The 14,983-nt window shown below is 45.8% G+C and overlaps 2 protein-coding genes across 2 annotated transcripts; one reads left to right on the top strand and one right to left on the bottom strand.

Moving 5' to 3' along the window:
* Positions 1-6,700: 6,700 nt before the first annotated feature.
* LOC111064863 lies at positions 6,701-8,001 on the bottom strand. Its single transcript, XM_022352681.2, has 3 exons — positions 7,521-8,001; positions 6,912-7,465; positions 6,701-6,848 (listed from the first exon to the last, which is right to left on the bottom strand). The coding sequence occupies exons 1-3, from the start codon at positions 7,990-7,992 to the stop codon at positions 6,711-6,713; spliced, it is 1,164 nt and encodes a 387-aa protein (XP_022208373.2). The 5' UTR covers positions 7,993-8,001; the 3' UTR covers positions 6,701-6,710.
* Positions 8,002-12,763: 4,762 nt separating this feature from the next.
* On the top strand, positions 12,764-14,983 carry LOC111064789 (larval serum protein 1 gamma chain). The gene is made up of 3 exons (XM_022352560.2): positions 12,764-12,873; positions 12,936-13,063; positions 13,125-14,983. Exons 1-3 carry the CDS (start codon positions 12,798-12,800, stop codon positions 14,958-14,960), a joined length of 2,040 nt encoding a protein of 679 aa, XP_022208252.2. The 5' UTR covers positions 12,764-12,797; the 3' UTR covers positions 14,961-14,983.

Here is a 14,983-nt window from a genome sequence, read left to right as displayed (position 1 = left end):
GAGCGGCTAAACAACTGTAAATTGTGCGCTTGTGCAGCGCCAACAGCGACGCAACGCAGCGAACGACAAATGCAGAGAAGTGCACAGAGCAGCAGCAGAGAGCGTGGCAGCGCAGAGTACGAGCATTAGCGTAGGAGTAGCGGTGAGGAGGGAGTAGGCCTGCCTGTTCTACACAAATTACCGTTAAATTAAGCGCTTGCCGTTTCATCACTTAACCAGAGAAAGAGTGAGAGATGGAAAAAGTGTGCAGGAGGCGAATAAAGATAGTGTATGGGGTTCTCCCTCTCTTCTGGCCTGTGCGTAAAGTGTTATACAAGCTATTATAAATCGCGGGCATACTTTTGGAAGCAGGCCCATCGAAGATATGTATGTCTCCAGGATGTGGATATCGCTGTTCCCTACATACATACATATATCATTCTCATTGGTACTTACACTTTCTTAGGCAACCCCGCTTTTTTTGTTGTATTTCTCCTCCTGCAATCAGCATCTGGCATCTCGATGACCTGCTCTTGATAAGCACAGCTGCCTCTACCCCAATCACCCTTTGCCTATGACCATGTCTATATCCATGCCCATGCCTATACTTATTCCCTCCTTTTGCACATGCCCTTGCCTAGCCCCCAACCCCATTTGGCAGTACCCATGCCAATTGCAGCAGCAGCAAATGAAGCGAGCCCTTGGGGCCAGGGCTGCACCGCGGGCAGAGGAAGAGCAAAGAGCGAAGCAGCACGCGACCAAAGCGTCACATGTGCAGCAATCTCACACACACACACACAGACACAGGGATGGATACACTCCCCCCAGCATAGGCCCTACTCTCAGTCACAGTCCATCTCCCTCTCACTGCCAAAGGCAGCTGCGAAAACGTCAAGAACGTTGACTTTGTGGAAAAGGCAAAAAAGAAATCGGGGGGAAAAAAGCAAAAGAAAACGAAGAAGAACAAGAAGAGAACGAACGTGATGATGATAATGATGCTGCTGCTGTTTGCTGAACGAGTGGGGAGGGACAGGCTGCGGACAGGACAACCGCAGTGTGTGCAGGCAGCTGTTTTCGGAACGGGAGAAGGCACCTTCTCTGCCCCCTTTGACTTTGATTTTCAAAAAATCAACTAAACATTGGAAAAGCTTTCTGTCAACCCTCGATGCTGCTGCGGCTACTGCTGCTGCTGCTGCTGACACTGTCCTAGCGCAACGTCATCATCAGCATCCCACTGGGTCACTGACCTATCAAGCGCAAGACCTATTGAGCAGCACGCAGCCAAATGGGAGAGCAGCGACTGAGGCAGAGCTAGAGCACAGGCAGAGGAGGAAAGAGGCATAGCAGAGCAGCGTGTGGGAGCGCTAGCACCCATGCAAGAGGGGGAGGCTGGCAAATGTGCCAGCAAATGTTGCCTGTTGACTGAACGAAACCAAAGCCAAAACAGAAACAACGATGGAGAATGCTGTAGTCGAAAAAGAGATACCCTATACTTAGGTCTCAGAAGAAGATACTACAGTTAAAGCAACAGGAATTCAAGGTAACTTACTTCTTCGATTAAAAGGTTATAGCTCCTCAACCTTTTCTGCCGAGTCCTTTTTGTAGAGAAATAGAAAGAGAGAGGGTTTTCGATTAAGGGCTAACGCTACCGTTTACTTGTCGTTGCAATCAGCTGGTTGGAATCATCATGGCCTCTGGAAGGGTATCATACTCCTATCGCGCGCGCTCCTTCTTTCGCTGCTCTCCTTCGGCCTCCCTATTGCTCTACCCCCTTCTATGTCTGTCTCTGTCTTGCGCTGCTGCATAAAAACGAAAGCGCAGGCGAACAAAAAATTAAAATAAACGAACAGGGCACCCCGTCCCCACGCTTCCCCACATAAAACCGACAACAGGCGCATCAAGGGCAGTGCAGTGCTGGGGGCGGGCGGCTGATTGTCAGGGGAACGCGACGGAAGATAGGGTATGTGTAGGGGATGTGGAGGCGTATGTGCGCACACTTTAGGTGTCAAAGTGGCGCAGAAAAACTTTGCCGAAGGCAACCAGCAACATTTTTTGTGGCAATTTTATTTAAATTTTGTTTCAGGTTCTTTCTCCTCTCAAACTGCTGTTGAAAGGGGGTTACGGAGGGAACCGAAATGAGGGAAGGTTTAGGGACGGAGCCGAAAAGTGGATGTGCTACGGAAGGAACCAGAAAAGGGAAGGGTTACGAAGGGAAACCAAATGGAGGAGACTTACGGACGGAACCTGAATTGGGGTAATTTGTGTATAGCGAGGGCAGGGGTTCGCACAGGCAAGGGTCGTCGTTAAGTAGCTCTAAAGGGGTCTAAGGCCTTCATGTGAGGAAGATTTAAGGCTGGACCTTATTCCTGCCCGCTTTAAAGCCGATCAATTGAGCATAGGTAATCTCTTATAATGAATGTAAGCCAGTCAATCCGACTACGATCTTGAAGAGATAGCACTTCAAGCCATATCGGATGTCTGAAATTCGCTGTAGTACCATTTAAATGAGTTATACAAAACCAACGAAAAAGCAGAACACATCTTTGTATAGTCTCCTTTGAGTGTTGTACGAAACCACTAAGCTTTACCGCATTTCAAATGCGAGTTATCCGGCCTAAGACGCACTGTAATATGTTTGCTAATCATACGCATCGTTGTTACAGTGGATCCCAAACAGAACGCGGAACGTTGTTACCCTCGAAACCGAACAGTAGCCGCAACGTTGTTTAAATGGAATCCAAACAGTAGCCAGACAGAACACAAAAAGTAACAAAATGTCATGATTTACAATATGAAATCATATTGGCATGGCAGTAGTATCTCCGAGAGGGTTTTTTCAGTATTCTGTCGTTGGTTATTTAGTCTTTTATCTGGTTTCATACAGCAACAAAACGCAGAGAACCACAGCTGAAAATCAACGCCCAAAGGGTTTTCGAAACTGAACGCACAAGCAAACAGAAAGAGACAGATAAAAAGACAGAGTAGAGTGGAGTAAAAAAAAATATGTTACAAAGCCAGAGAAACCATGAAAAAAAAAACAGTAAGAGTGAGAGAGAGAGAGGGGGTCCAGAGGGAAGTGCATTTATTTTGTGTAAGACAGGTAGCAGCAGAGTCACCGCTCGTCTCGGCCATTGTCTGCTTCCCCCACCGCAGCCAGCATATACCCCTCCCTTTGTCCAAGAAAAGTGCGCAGTTAAACAAAAAAAGAAAAAAAAAAAGAAACGATCGTCAGAGCAGCCCACGGACAGAGGGAGAGACAGCAAAACGAAACGAAACGGAAAAAAGATCCACATAATCGATCAAGGTGCAGTTTGAAAAGGTGAGGCACTGCCGCTCTTCAGGGTTGCCTATTTAATTTGGCACTGTCTCTCTTTGGGTACTCTTTTCGTCTGCATCCACTGTCACACAATATTCGAAAACTATCAAGTATGATGGTTGGATATGTTTTACCTTCGTTTAACACACCTTGGCTATGGCCTCCCGCTCTGCCGCTCGCTGCGCTTCCTTAAATGTGTTAAAAACGCGCAGCGAGATTAAATGAGCATAAAATACATCGCAGCGGAGCGGTGAGGTGAAGTAGAGGTAGAAAAACTTCAAGCAGCGTGTAGCAGAAACAACAGCAAAATCGAACCGAAAAAGAAGAAGATAAACGAAAGCTCTCATCGCAGGCAGAGACGTTTGATACCCTTGCAGAACGCACGCTCTAACCGATATTGCAATGATTTTTTCATTGACAACAAATAGTTCTTTACTCGATTGGTGACCCCGATTAATTATACATACATACATACCGCAGTCGGATATACTTTCTTCCTTGCTGCGCAAACATCTGGTCAATCTCCGACTACCCTCATCAAAGGGTATTAAAAGAAGAACTTTAAGATGCCAGACACGAAGCACGTCGTCGTCGACGTTCATCAGCGCCCCCTCGGCCCATGACAGACAAGACCCAGAAACCCACACTCCCTCCACAGTTAGCCGGGTATACGTCTACCCTGGTTGTACCCCTCGAGCCTTTTCGCCAAATAAAATATTCATGCTGTGCGGAGGCCCGAGGGTCGATCGCTGTCGCTGAGGCTACCTCCGCTGCCGTTGCTTGCTCCTGTGGTGCCTCAAGGGTTTATGGAAACGGGAGGCAGAGTGTAGAGAACTTCATAAAGTGAAAATGTGTAGCATATTTCCAGTTCCAGATGATATGCAAGGGGGGTACGGTACGCAAATGCGCAGTGTCCACGGACCGATTAAAGACTGGACTGGACTGGATTTCAGTTGAGTTGAGGAAGAGCCCGGAGATGAGTACGAGGCTGTGGACGCGTTCGAAGCCGCAGATGAGACGTTTAGGGTTCGGTCAGAGAGAGGTTCGACCTAGGAAACCAGAGGATCACCTGCCCAAGGAATGGAACGAAAGTTGTAGATGGATTCATTTCTAAATTATTTGTAAGATCCCTAATAAATTTACTGTTAAGCTAACTTTAGCAGATCCTAAGATCTTCACTCAATCACTGATGAACCCAACTACCCCAAAGTTACTCCGGTACCGCCTTGGCACACACACAAAAACACATACACACTCGATCAATGCGCTACAATATCTCTTTTGGTTTTTTGGTTCCAAAGAAGCAGACAAAAGCCCATCAAAAATTATGCCCCGCAGGCAAATGATGGCAATGAAGAAGCAAAACCCCAAAATCAAAATAAAAAAAAAACCAGAGAAGAGAGAAACAAAAAATTATACGCAATCGAGTGGTGCCGGGCAGCTTCTGTTCAGAGAAGGCGGACAGGCAGGGTCCAGCCAGGCACACAGCATCTTCGATCCACGCCAGTCGGCCAGGCTAACAAATTATGCCCAGCCCGGTCGGGACCGGCCATAAAACATTCTGGCTGGACTCGGTCAGCGTATCACGATCGGAGCAGTTGGCAAACCCCTTGGATAGGGGTTTGGGGGTCTGGGGACGACGACTGGGCACACGCATTGGATGGGTCCCGCCGAACCACTTCGGTATCTTGAGCTCTGCATCAACGCCTCAGAATGCGGACCCCATCCACACCATCGTCCATCCTCCTATCCACCATCCACCATCCACCGTCCACCGTCCGTCCTTCTCTCTGGGTCTTTGGCAAAAGTTTTAATCATGCGTTCGTGTTCGCCAAGTTTTCGTTGCTTTCGCTGTTGCGCTGTTCCTGTGTTTCTTATAATGATTGCATTTATCATTTATTCTGCGCGTCAACGAAATTATATGCCTGAGCTTGCCCAAGCCCAAGGAGCACGGTCGGGGGGTTGGGGGAAAAAAGGGAGACCCAGGTCTCAGTCGCAGTCGCTGTCTCAGTCCCGATTCGAGGCCAAGAGCACAAAACCCATATTTAAGTGGGTTCGATCGATTTGGCCATGTGCGCATTGATTTTCAGAATGTTTACTGGGGTTTTTGTCTGTAGTCAGTAAAAGGAGTTCTTATGGTTGCAGGATACAAAGTCATGCAAAGTAAGAGGAAACATAGAGTAGGGAGAACTATATTTAAGTCCCCCCAGGTGGATGTCAACCTATGAGAGATGGTAGTAGTAGTTGAAGAAAATCGAGATGTCCGGACATGCGGACAACGTCTATATGGGTTAATGAGATAGAGAAAATATTCACTCCTTCAGTTCGTAAGCAAACAGTCTGGCAGTTAACAGTTGCAACCGAAACCCCATCTGTTGAGGAAATTAATCTGGACAATGTGTGGAAATGGCCACTCGAGATACAGTTTCCATGGATTACCCTCATCAAGGCATCGCCTGGAGTTAGAACTGTACGATAAAAGCTTTAGAACGCCCCATAAGTATTTTTTTTTCGGCTGCTAGTCGCACTGCTACCCAGTTGGCGTGTGTTTTGTGTGCTGCCTGTTGCCACAAAGTGGTTATAGTTGCTGGTCTATTGCTGCTGCTGATTTCCCCTTTGGGGCAATTATGTGCCGAGCTCCCCAGGTTGCGGGCCATTTATAATTGCGGGCCTAAGACACTCTTTTCAGCTACTGGTTGCAACTTGCAACTGCAACTGCAACTCCAACTCCTGCTGAGATTGATCAGAGACAAATAGATGGACCATAATAAGTGCAATGCGGGTACTGGTATCGGGCCAGATACTAGATACTTTGTTGCCGTTGGGTAGCATGCAGCACGCGCCACACACTCCAAAGATAAGTGGAGAAATACGTGGATATGTAGAGGGAATAGAGGGAGCTGCCGATCAACTGCCGCGTATTAATTGGAATTACGGTAATTGCCCGCCAGCACTGGCCGAAAAAGGTGGCGAGCCTCCGCTCAGCTGATCCCGCAGCCTGATCTGCGGCCATTCTCCTATTTCTCCCTCCACTCTACTGAACTTCCACTGAAATCGATCCTCACAACGAAAGCGAAACTTTCCTGCCCCCTTATCCATGCTCCAGTAAATTCTCAACCTCTCTCGCTGGGCATCAAAGAAATCAGGCTCACGCTGCCGCCTAGAGGGGTACAGTGCAGTTCGCTCAGTTTCTCTGGAGCAAATGTCTCGCTTGGCTGGGAGCGACTCTGGGTCACTGCTAACTGGAGCTAAGATCAGCACAGAGCTCCGCACAGGGTCAGGGCAACTACACAAAGCTGTAAGGCAGCTTAAGATAGGGAAAAAGAGCACTTTGCAAGTGTTTTGAAACAATTTCGTTATCAAAAGGAACAAGCAAATGATAGAGACACATCTTTATTTCCCGCAAAAAATGGTCCTAGGTCCTGTCTTCAATAGGAGGTTTATGTAGCCTTATACCTTGAGCTGAGCGGGCATCAAGAGGCTTCCAATCATATGGATTCGCTGGGTAATCCGTTGTTACCTTTAAAAAGCCCGTATTTGGATATTTAGCCAACTGCAAAAGTGGATTTACATTCCATTATTTTTACTGATCCTCAACATCTTAAAGTAAACTCACCAATTTTCGCACCTCGGCATATTTGGTAAGTTTAAACACCTTTAGTTCGAAGGGTTTCTCGGGCTTAAACCCATTTTCATTGAGAATGTCCATTATAGAGTTGACAAATGTCTCGGTTATGTTGGAATCACCCAAAACTATGGAAAAAAATTGTAGCTTTCTACAGCGTTGGAGTACTTGGAGAACATCACTTTCCTGCAAAGGTTCGTCAAGATATAGCAACTCCAGTCGCTCCAATGTGCTGGAGTGTTGCAGAACCCATTGGTTCAGGAATTGGCAAGTGGCTATAGGTGTATGCCTTATCCTCAAATGTTTCAGTTTAGGAAAGAGCGGCCAAACCGTTGGGATGTGGCAGTGAACCACAAGAAGATTCTCTAGGGAGGGACAAGGCGACACACCAAATTCTTTTGGGATAATTACATTCATCTTTGCGATTGTCAGGGAGCGAAGGTTATGTAAGGCTGAGCACACGCCAAGAATGTCAATGTGTTCGCTGTCAGATAGCGGTGTTACAGCTAACTCTTCCAAGTTTATCAATTTCTTAAGGAAATAAACTGAAAGAAAAAAACTTGTATGAATAAAGAACCATCTGGGGTCACCAAAACATACTCTCATCCTTTGGGCAGCCTTTCAGGCTGAGTTTTTGCAGTCTGTTAAATTCAAACAGAAATTCACGATATCCTAAACAGGCCCTGCAATCCAAACCCACTTCAACCGATCCCGGTGACCTCATCCGGGACAGCAAGGACTTGACACCATTGTAGTTCCGTTGGTTTACATCCAGCGAAATCTTTACCAAGTTGGAGCAATGTTCTTCTATTAGTTTCAGCACAGAACAATCCCAATCATTGAGGTACCCCTTAAATTCGATCACCGTTGAGCCACAGAGTGGCAAAATTACTGGCCATTGAGTTATTGGCACACAGAGCGAGTCAATACTGTAGTATTTATTTCCACTGTGATAGGAAAATGCTTTACCAAGTAGAGGATGAACTAAGGCTAGGTGCAACTTATCCTTCTGGCTTTCAAGGTCTTTGAATATAAGATCTAGAACCTCCAAGGGCAAATCTATAATACTCATCTCTAATTTATTAATATAATAAAATAATGCTCTAAGGTATACAGCAAACAAGGCAAATGGATAGACACGTCTGTCTTCAATGAACGCACTGGTTGGAAATAACTAAGAAAACGATAGCTATATTCACATATCTGATAAAATACTTAGATAAAATACAACTTATAGATAAGATAAGATACTCTTGTCTATAGCATATATCAAAATGCACTTTCTATTTCCGTATCACTTCAAAGCAGATCCCCTCCCTTCTTTCCCTTACTTGTCCGCGTTCTTTCAAAGATAATAGTTTAGCTATCTCCCCCTTTTATATTTGTCGCTGGTATCTGCCACGAGGGGGAAAATTGCATGACTGCAGTGCTGGATCTGCATCTGTGCGATACACGGCCCTGCACACTTCACATTGTTGATTAAAAATAAATTGTCAACTTTGACAATTGTGCGGCAGTTTTATTTATAAAGTAAATGGAATTTTTTCTTTTTGCTCCAAGGGGAAAGACAATTTTTGTTTACAAGATTTTATGTTTTTCTTTTTATTATTTGTTATTTTTAGAGTTTTTTGCCATGGTAGACAGCAGGGAGACTTGTCGTGAGTTCTTGGATTGTTAACCGATTGCGAATCGTGGAGCAGTTTGATGCACTCCCAGATATACAGACCCTCTCTCTCTCCCTCGTGTAAAACCAAAAGACTCTGCCAACTGGAGAAACGAATTTTGAACAAGAAACCGCTTCTTAATCATTCATCAATGCCCCCGTTTAAGGCTGGCCCATGATTAAGCATTTCCAAATAAAATGAAAACCGTTTACGAAAAGTCACTCGGCGTAAATTTGTCACACGCTTGAAAGGAAACTGACACAGAACAAATCACGTGTAACGATGGGAACATTTCAGGTGGGCTGTGCGGTTCCTTCTCTCACTCTCTCTCTCTCTTGGTTTGTGTTAATCCACGCGATGATTTGGCGCTTTCATTGGCAGGGTGTCGTAAAGTTTGACCGGGAAGCTGATGAGGCTGTCCTGATACCTGGAATAATTGGGGACAGGGCGGCAAGGGAATGGGCACAAAAAAATAGAAATATAATTCAGTTTTTGGGAATTGATGATAAAGTCTATGATATTGATGGGTATCTCCTGTTTTTGCATAATTGAGGCATGGGTTCCAGAAATTAGCTTGCGGAACGTTGAAAACGGAACACTGAGGTACGGTTTTGCATAAAATCCACCAAATACGTAACCGGAACAACGGAAGTGGAACAGTGAACGAATATTTTGACCCATGTATGATTTATTAGGTAATTTTAGGAGTTTTCTGTGCCTTTCTTTTGAATAAAAATACAAGTTTCTTAAAGAACTCCCCAGTCCCATTCCTTATTCCACCAAAATCGAAATATCAAACCATTTGAAACCTCTTACCCTTGCTTCAAGCTCCCATTCCCAGGCATAGTTTGGTGGCCAGGAATCAATTAGCCGATATTCCCAGACACCAAACTCCGTTCCCAGAGGTTCCAATCAATACGGGGGATTGATGTACGATATTTGTTAAGCATTTGGCGTATTAACAAGCCTCCCCAAACACCTAGAAAAGATCAATATACCCATTGGAAAGACCAATTGAAAACTCGTCAAATTGAAATTATCGACGGCAATTGCAGGTCTTTGAATGCATATATACAGATACGTTTATATATGCTTATACAATTGAAGAGTCTACTGTCGACCCGTTATTTGACTTTCCCAACATATAATAATCATAACTTGAATTGAAAATTACCACAACAAGACCCATCCAAGTCGACCCAAACAGAACCCCCCAATAAGGGCAATCAAATAAAGCAGAACCAAGCCACACATCGCATAATAAACTAAATGGTAGACAAATATTGAAAGACAGGGTGGGAGGGAGCTGGGGAGCACCAGTCTTGGACGGACTCCAAAGGGGTTCTGTTCTTTTCTGTTCTGGTGTTTACCAAAATTGTCGCGCAAGTGCAGAGGAAAGAGCGAATTGGGTCATCGCCTTCTACCTGATGCATCCACTCTGATCGGTCGGTGTCGTATTTCAATAACTCTTTTTGGTTCTCTGTGTCCCTCAGTTGATGAGAAATTTAATTTGTTTAACGCTTAAGGCGGGTATACGGTAGGCCCGAGCCCTCCCTGTGACATGCGTGGGGGCGTTGTTGTGTCATTTATGGGGGGGATATGGCATGACTCCCTTGACTCGATAGATAGCCAGATAGCCATCGACTTGCTTAATTGTCGTGACAAGTTGACAGTTCGCATGAAAGCCCAGCCATTGTTGGCCGCCTGCCCTTTCCCCAACAAACTGTGTATTAAGTTTCGAACAAGAAGAACTTCCGAATATCGAGCTCCATTTCGAGTATATGGTATACAATATATTGTGTGTGTGCTTAAACACAACTTATTTATCTCACTTGACCCAATTTCCTGGAGCTGCAGCAGTATGTCGCATGCCTTATTAAAAACCATCCGACTACCGAACGGGGCCCAGCGGTCTGGACGGGCTCTGCCCTGGCTCTGGCTTTAACTTTGGCCTGCTCTCGTGGGTTCGATGATTCATTTCTGCTTGGTTACACATTCTGCCATTGACAGACGGCCCGAGGTGTTGTCGGGGCATGCCATTCCATTCCATGGGCCTCAGTCTCAGCGTATGCGTCAGACCTGAAATATTTTACATAAAAAAGCAAGCAAGCTTGAGGAAGTTGAGAAGGTTGGGAAATGCTTCAGTAAGTGAAAATACTTTGAAGGTATAGAAGTTTAACCGATACGAATATATTGTGTAATATCCACAAAGGCCTAGAAATAGCCATTAGCCTACGTCAGGCTTTTAGGGGAAGATATAACTTCCAATAGGAGGGACCAGAGAGCTTAAGTATTACTAAATATGAAAAATCGAAGGTGTCTTGATCGCTATACCAATTTCCGACACAGTTGGAACGGATTGAAGGATCGGTTGATACTCAGCTCAAGATTCAATTATGATTTCTTTTGCACTATAAAGTGACCTAAGTCAAACCTTAAACATCAAAACATCTCAAGAATTGCGAACCTCCAGTGATCTAGGGAGTGAAGAAATCAGTTTGACAGAACATTTATCACAAATAACTTCCTCTAAATAACCAAAGAAAACATTCACAAGCTGTTTTCAAGTATATTTTAAAGAGTTCTATTACTCCACACCACCAATCACACGCACTTTCCCAACCGTTTTATGACCCAACACAAAACCAAAAAAAGATAGAACGTTGACAAAAGGCGTAATGATTGATGCGCTGCACTCGCCCCCCGATAATGACTTTTTAAATACGATTCCAAAGCGCTAAAAAGGGGACAATCATCAGACCAGTGCGATGACAAAGAAGAACGGAGGCTCTCGCTATTGAAATGTAATTTGCATTTCATAAGCCTCCAGGGGCCAAGGATCACAGGGAAAACGCCAGCAGCAAAACAACAACAACAAAAAGTGCTGCCCTACGACGACGATGATGATGACATTTAAAAGGAGGCGAGGACCCCAAAGGGTTCTTAGATGTGCATCAAACGAAAAAAAAAAACGATTTATGGCCTTTTGATGATGGTAAAGGAAACAGTGCAGATATCATGTCCCCTCAGATCTGTCGCTAATATTATGCAAAGTACTCGTGATCGAAGACAGGGACAGGATCCCGAACCCCAGGGTTCCAAATGGGTATTTGCAATCATGTGCGATCATTTTGAGCCTTTTCTAACTACTTGATATTCAATGGCAATGATTAGACAAGATTTACCAACAGTTTGTCACGTTTCGTTAGGAGAAAAGATGGTAGACAAGATGCTGGCAAGGGGGTAATCAGTTTTCATGAGGCTGCAATTACTCTGAGCCGTCACAGTCCGTAACAAGCTTATCAAAACCCGAGAGAGACTTTTCACCATCATCAATAAGAATCAATCAACACAAAGACAGAACCCCCCGACTGAACAGACGAATAGGAAGCCGCTTCTGGTGGCTGTAGTGGTATCTTCTGTTTCGGTTCCAACTCATTAAGTTCTCCAAGCGAAACGTTTTGTCACCGACCGACCGGCCACGAAACAAAGAGCCTTCTTTCTGCCTGCCATACAATACGCGCACATAACTGGACGTTAATTTGCTGGCCTGCATCTGGGACTAGCTCTGAGTAGCTCCTATAATCCGTCATGCCTCGCTGGCGATTTACATTAATGCGCCAATTTTTGCCGACTGCCGTCTGCCTTCTGCCAGTGCAAACAATGGGCCAGATACTCGTACTCCGCTTGTAGTATGTAGCGGTAGAGCTGACTGTAATTAACATTTTTCGCATTATAATTTGCCCTTTTTTCCGCCATCCATTCGACTGACGAGACACGGTCTGAGTTGGCAATTTAATGTCCGCACATTTGCAAACGACGAGGTAGCCGGAAAGTATCGCTGTCTGAGGTGAATGTGGAGGTCGGTGGAGATGGAACCAGGCACTTAACGAAAATCATTTTACATTATTGTGCCACTCTTTCGGTGACTAATAGGAAAACAAAGCTCTCTGCTGTGCATCACTTGGGAGGTTGGGGGTTGAGTATTCCCGGGAAGTGGTTCGTGGAAATAAAAACAACAAAAAGTGTTTCGGTGCTTCGCTACACCACACAGTCCTATTCCAATGATGATTGAAATATTGAGGTTAATCTCTATTCTCTGTTGTCTCAAAGATAATGCCAGCACAGGTCAATGCTATACTTAGCCTAATCAAACTGCAATTTCTGGCCAAAGCTCAGTTTATTCTTGATCTCCCTCTCGTAAACAAGTGCCATGCGATTTCTATACCTCTTATCACTCATAGGTTTCCTATGGCTTCACCTGAATGGTGTCTCAGCGGGAGGAATAGGTAACTCTAAAAGGCGCTCTTGCTGCTTCATTTACTGAAACCCCCGATAAATAACCTTCTAGCTAATCGTTACTTTCTGGAGAAGCAACGATTCCTGCTGGAGATACTCCACCATTTGCACGAACCTCTGCTGAACGATCAGTGGCGTTCGTTGGGTGAACATCTGGTCAGCGATAAGACCCAGTATGTGGTATGTACAGATCAGGAATGTATACCTGAAGTTAAACCAAACAAGTTAACTATTCAATTAGGTCTACAATGATCAGATGGCTGACTTCTACGAGGCTCTTAGTCGGGGTAGACTTGTCCCCAGGGAGGTGTACTTTAATCCGCAGTTCCCCAAGCATTATCAGCAATCGCTGGGTCTGTTTTACTTTTTCTACCACACACGCGACTGGATTACCTTATGGCAGAACATCTGTTGGGCCCGGGTTCATGTGAATCCGGGCCTCTTCCTGCACGCTCTCAGCCAGGTGCTGCTCAAGCGGGAGGACTATCAGGCGCTAGTCATGCCCAAGATTTACGAGCTGTGGCCCGAATCGTACCACAATGAGGCGACCGTGAGGAGTGCACGAAATTTCAACTTTGCCAATTGGATTAGACAGCAAAACGCTTTCACGAATCAGCTGCAGGAGGTGCAACAGATTCTGCCCCAAGAGCTGCAGCCCATCTGGCTGGAGGGAAATTTACGCAGCTCCACCAAGTGGTTCGAGGCCATGGCTGATGTGCATATTCTCCGACTGACGGAACCACAGCGAGGACAGCACAGCCTCCAACAGCTCATCGACGACATTGGCTGGCAGTCCTACTGGTACTACATCAATATGGGCATCGCCCAGACTGAGAACAGCTCGCAGGAGCTCCAGGAGTGGTGGTACAACCAGTTAGGACAGCTCTTGGCCCGCTACAAGCTGGAACGTTACGCCCAGCAGCTACCATACAAACACTTGACCCTTCTGAAGGAGGATAACCGGAGTACGCCTCACCTGCTGACCTGGCTAAACCAACGTTTTAGGCAAGTGACCTTGTCCACCACTAAAAAGGTGACGGAAGCATTGCAAACCCTAGAGACGAACGTTGCAGAAGCAATTTTCTCTCGAAGATATATGCTAACCAATGGATCCACCATAGATCTGGAAGCAGCTGATAACTGGCGGATCGGCTTGAGGGAACTATTTCCCTTCGACCTGACACAACTGCAAACGGAGTCGGCCAGTGAGCCCCAACTGCTCCTCGATCTTCGCACTTCACTGCGATCGCCCGACTTCTATTACTACGCTGAACGGTTGCTCCGTTCGTATCGATGGTATCGCCAGGCTCTTCAGCCCACCCTCAAAAGTTCGGTTAGACCCACCGATTTGCGCATTGATGCCATGGAGATCACTCCACTGATCACCTACGACGAACCAGTGGATGTGGATCTAAGCAATCTCCTGCATGCCAGGCACTTTAACTACGACGGACACTTCATGTGGCCCTTTACCCTGCAGCAACGACAGTATCGACTGCAGCAGGAGCCCTTTAGCTTTAGCCTTCAAGTCACCAGCAACAAGACCCAATCGATCATCATCCGATTGTTTCTCACTACCGCAGAGAATGGGTCTGGGTCTGTCAATCGAGAGCCATTCTATCAGTTGGATTCCTTTCTGACGGTGCTCTATGAAGGTGTGAACCGAATTACCAGAGATTCTCGGCAGATCAGTGGCCTGATAGGTGATCACATCTCTCTCACCGAACTACATCAATATGTGAGGTTGGCCGAACAGGAAGACTTCGATTTTCCCCTGAATATATCCACACCTAACTGCGGCTTCCCCCGGCGTTTGATATTGCCCCGCGGAGGTCGACAAAAGCCCCTGCGGTTGCGCCTTCTGATCGTGGCCACGGTTTATGACTTCAAGGCTAGGCAGGCCAACGAACTGAACTGTGACTTCAGCAAGGGGGTCAGCCGATGGGACGAGCTACCCTTGGGTTATCCCTTCGAACGGTATTTGGAGCAGGAGACTGAGGCGGAGCATCTATTGGGAGATCACTCCTTCTGGCAGCCTGTGGAGATCACCCATTTGGATCGTTTGCACCGTGAATAAATAAAGATTTATATGCACTTCTG

Source organism: Drosophila obscura, unplaced genomic scaffold, assembly GCF_018151105.1.
Source record: "Drosophila obscura isolate BZ-5 IFL unplaced genomic scaffold, ASM1815110v1 contig_208, whole genome shotgun sequence".
NCBI lineage: Eukaryota > Metazoa > Arthropoda > Insecta > Diptera > Drosophilidae > Drosophila > Drosophila obscura.
The sequence above is the reverse complement of the archived record's forward strand: the minus strand, read 5'-3'. Positions and strand labels throughout refer to the sequence as shown.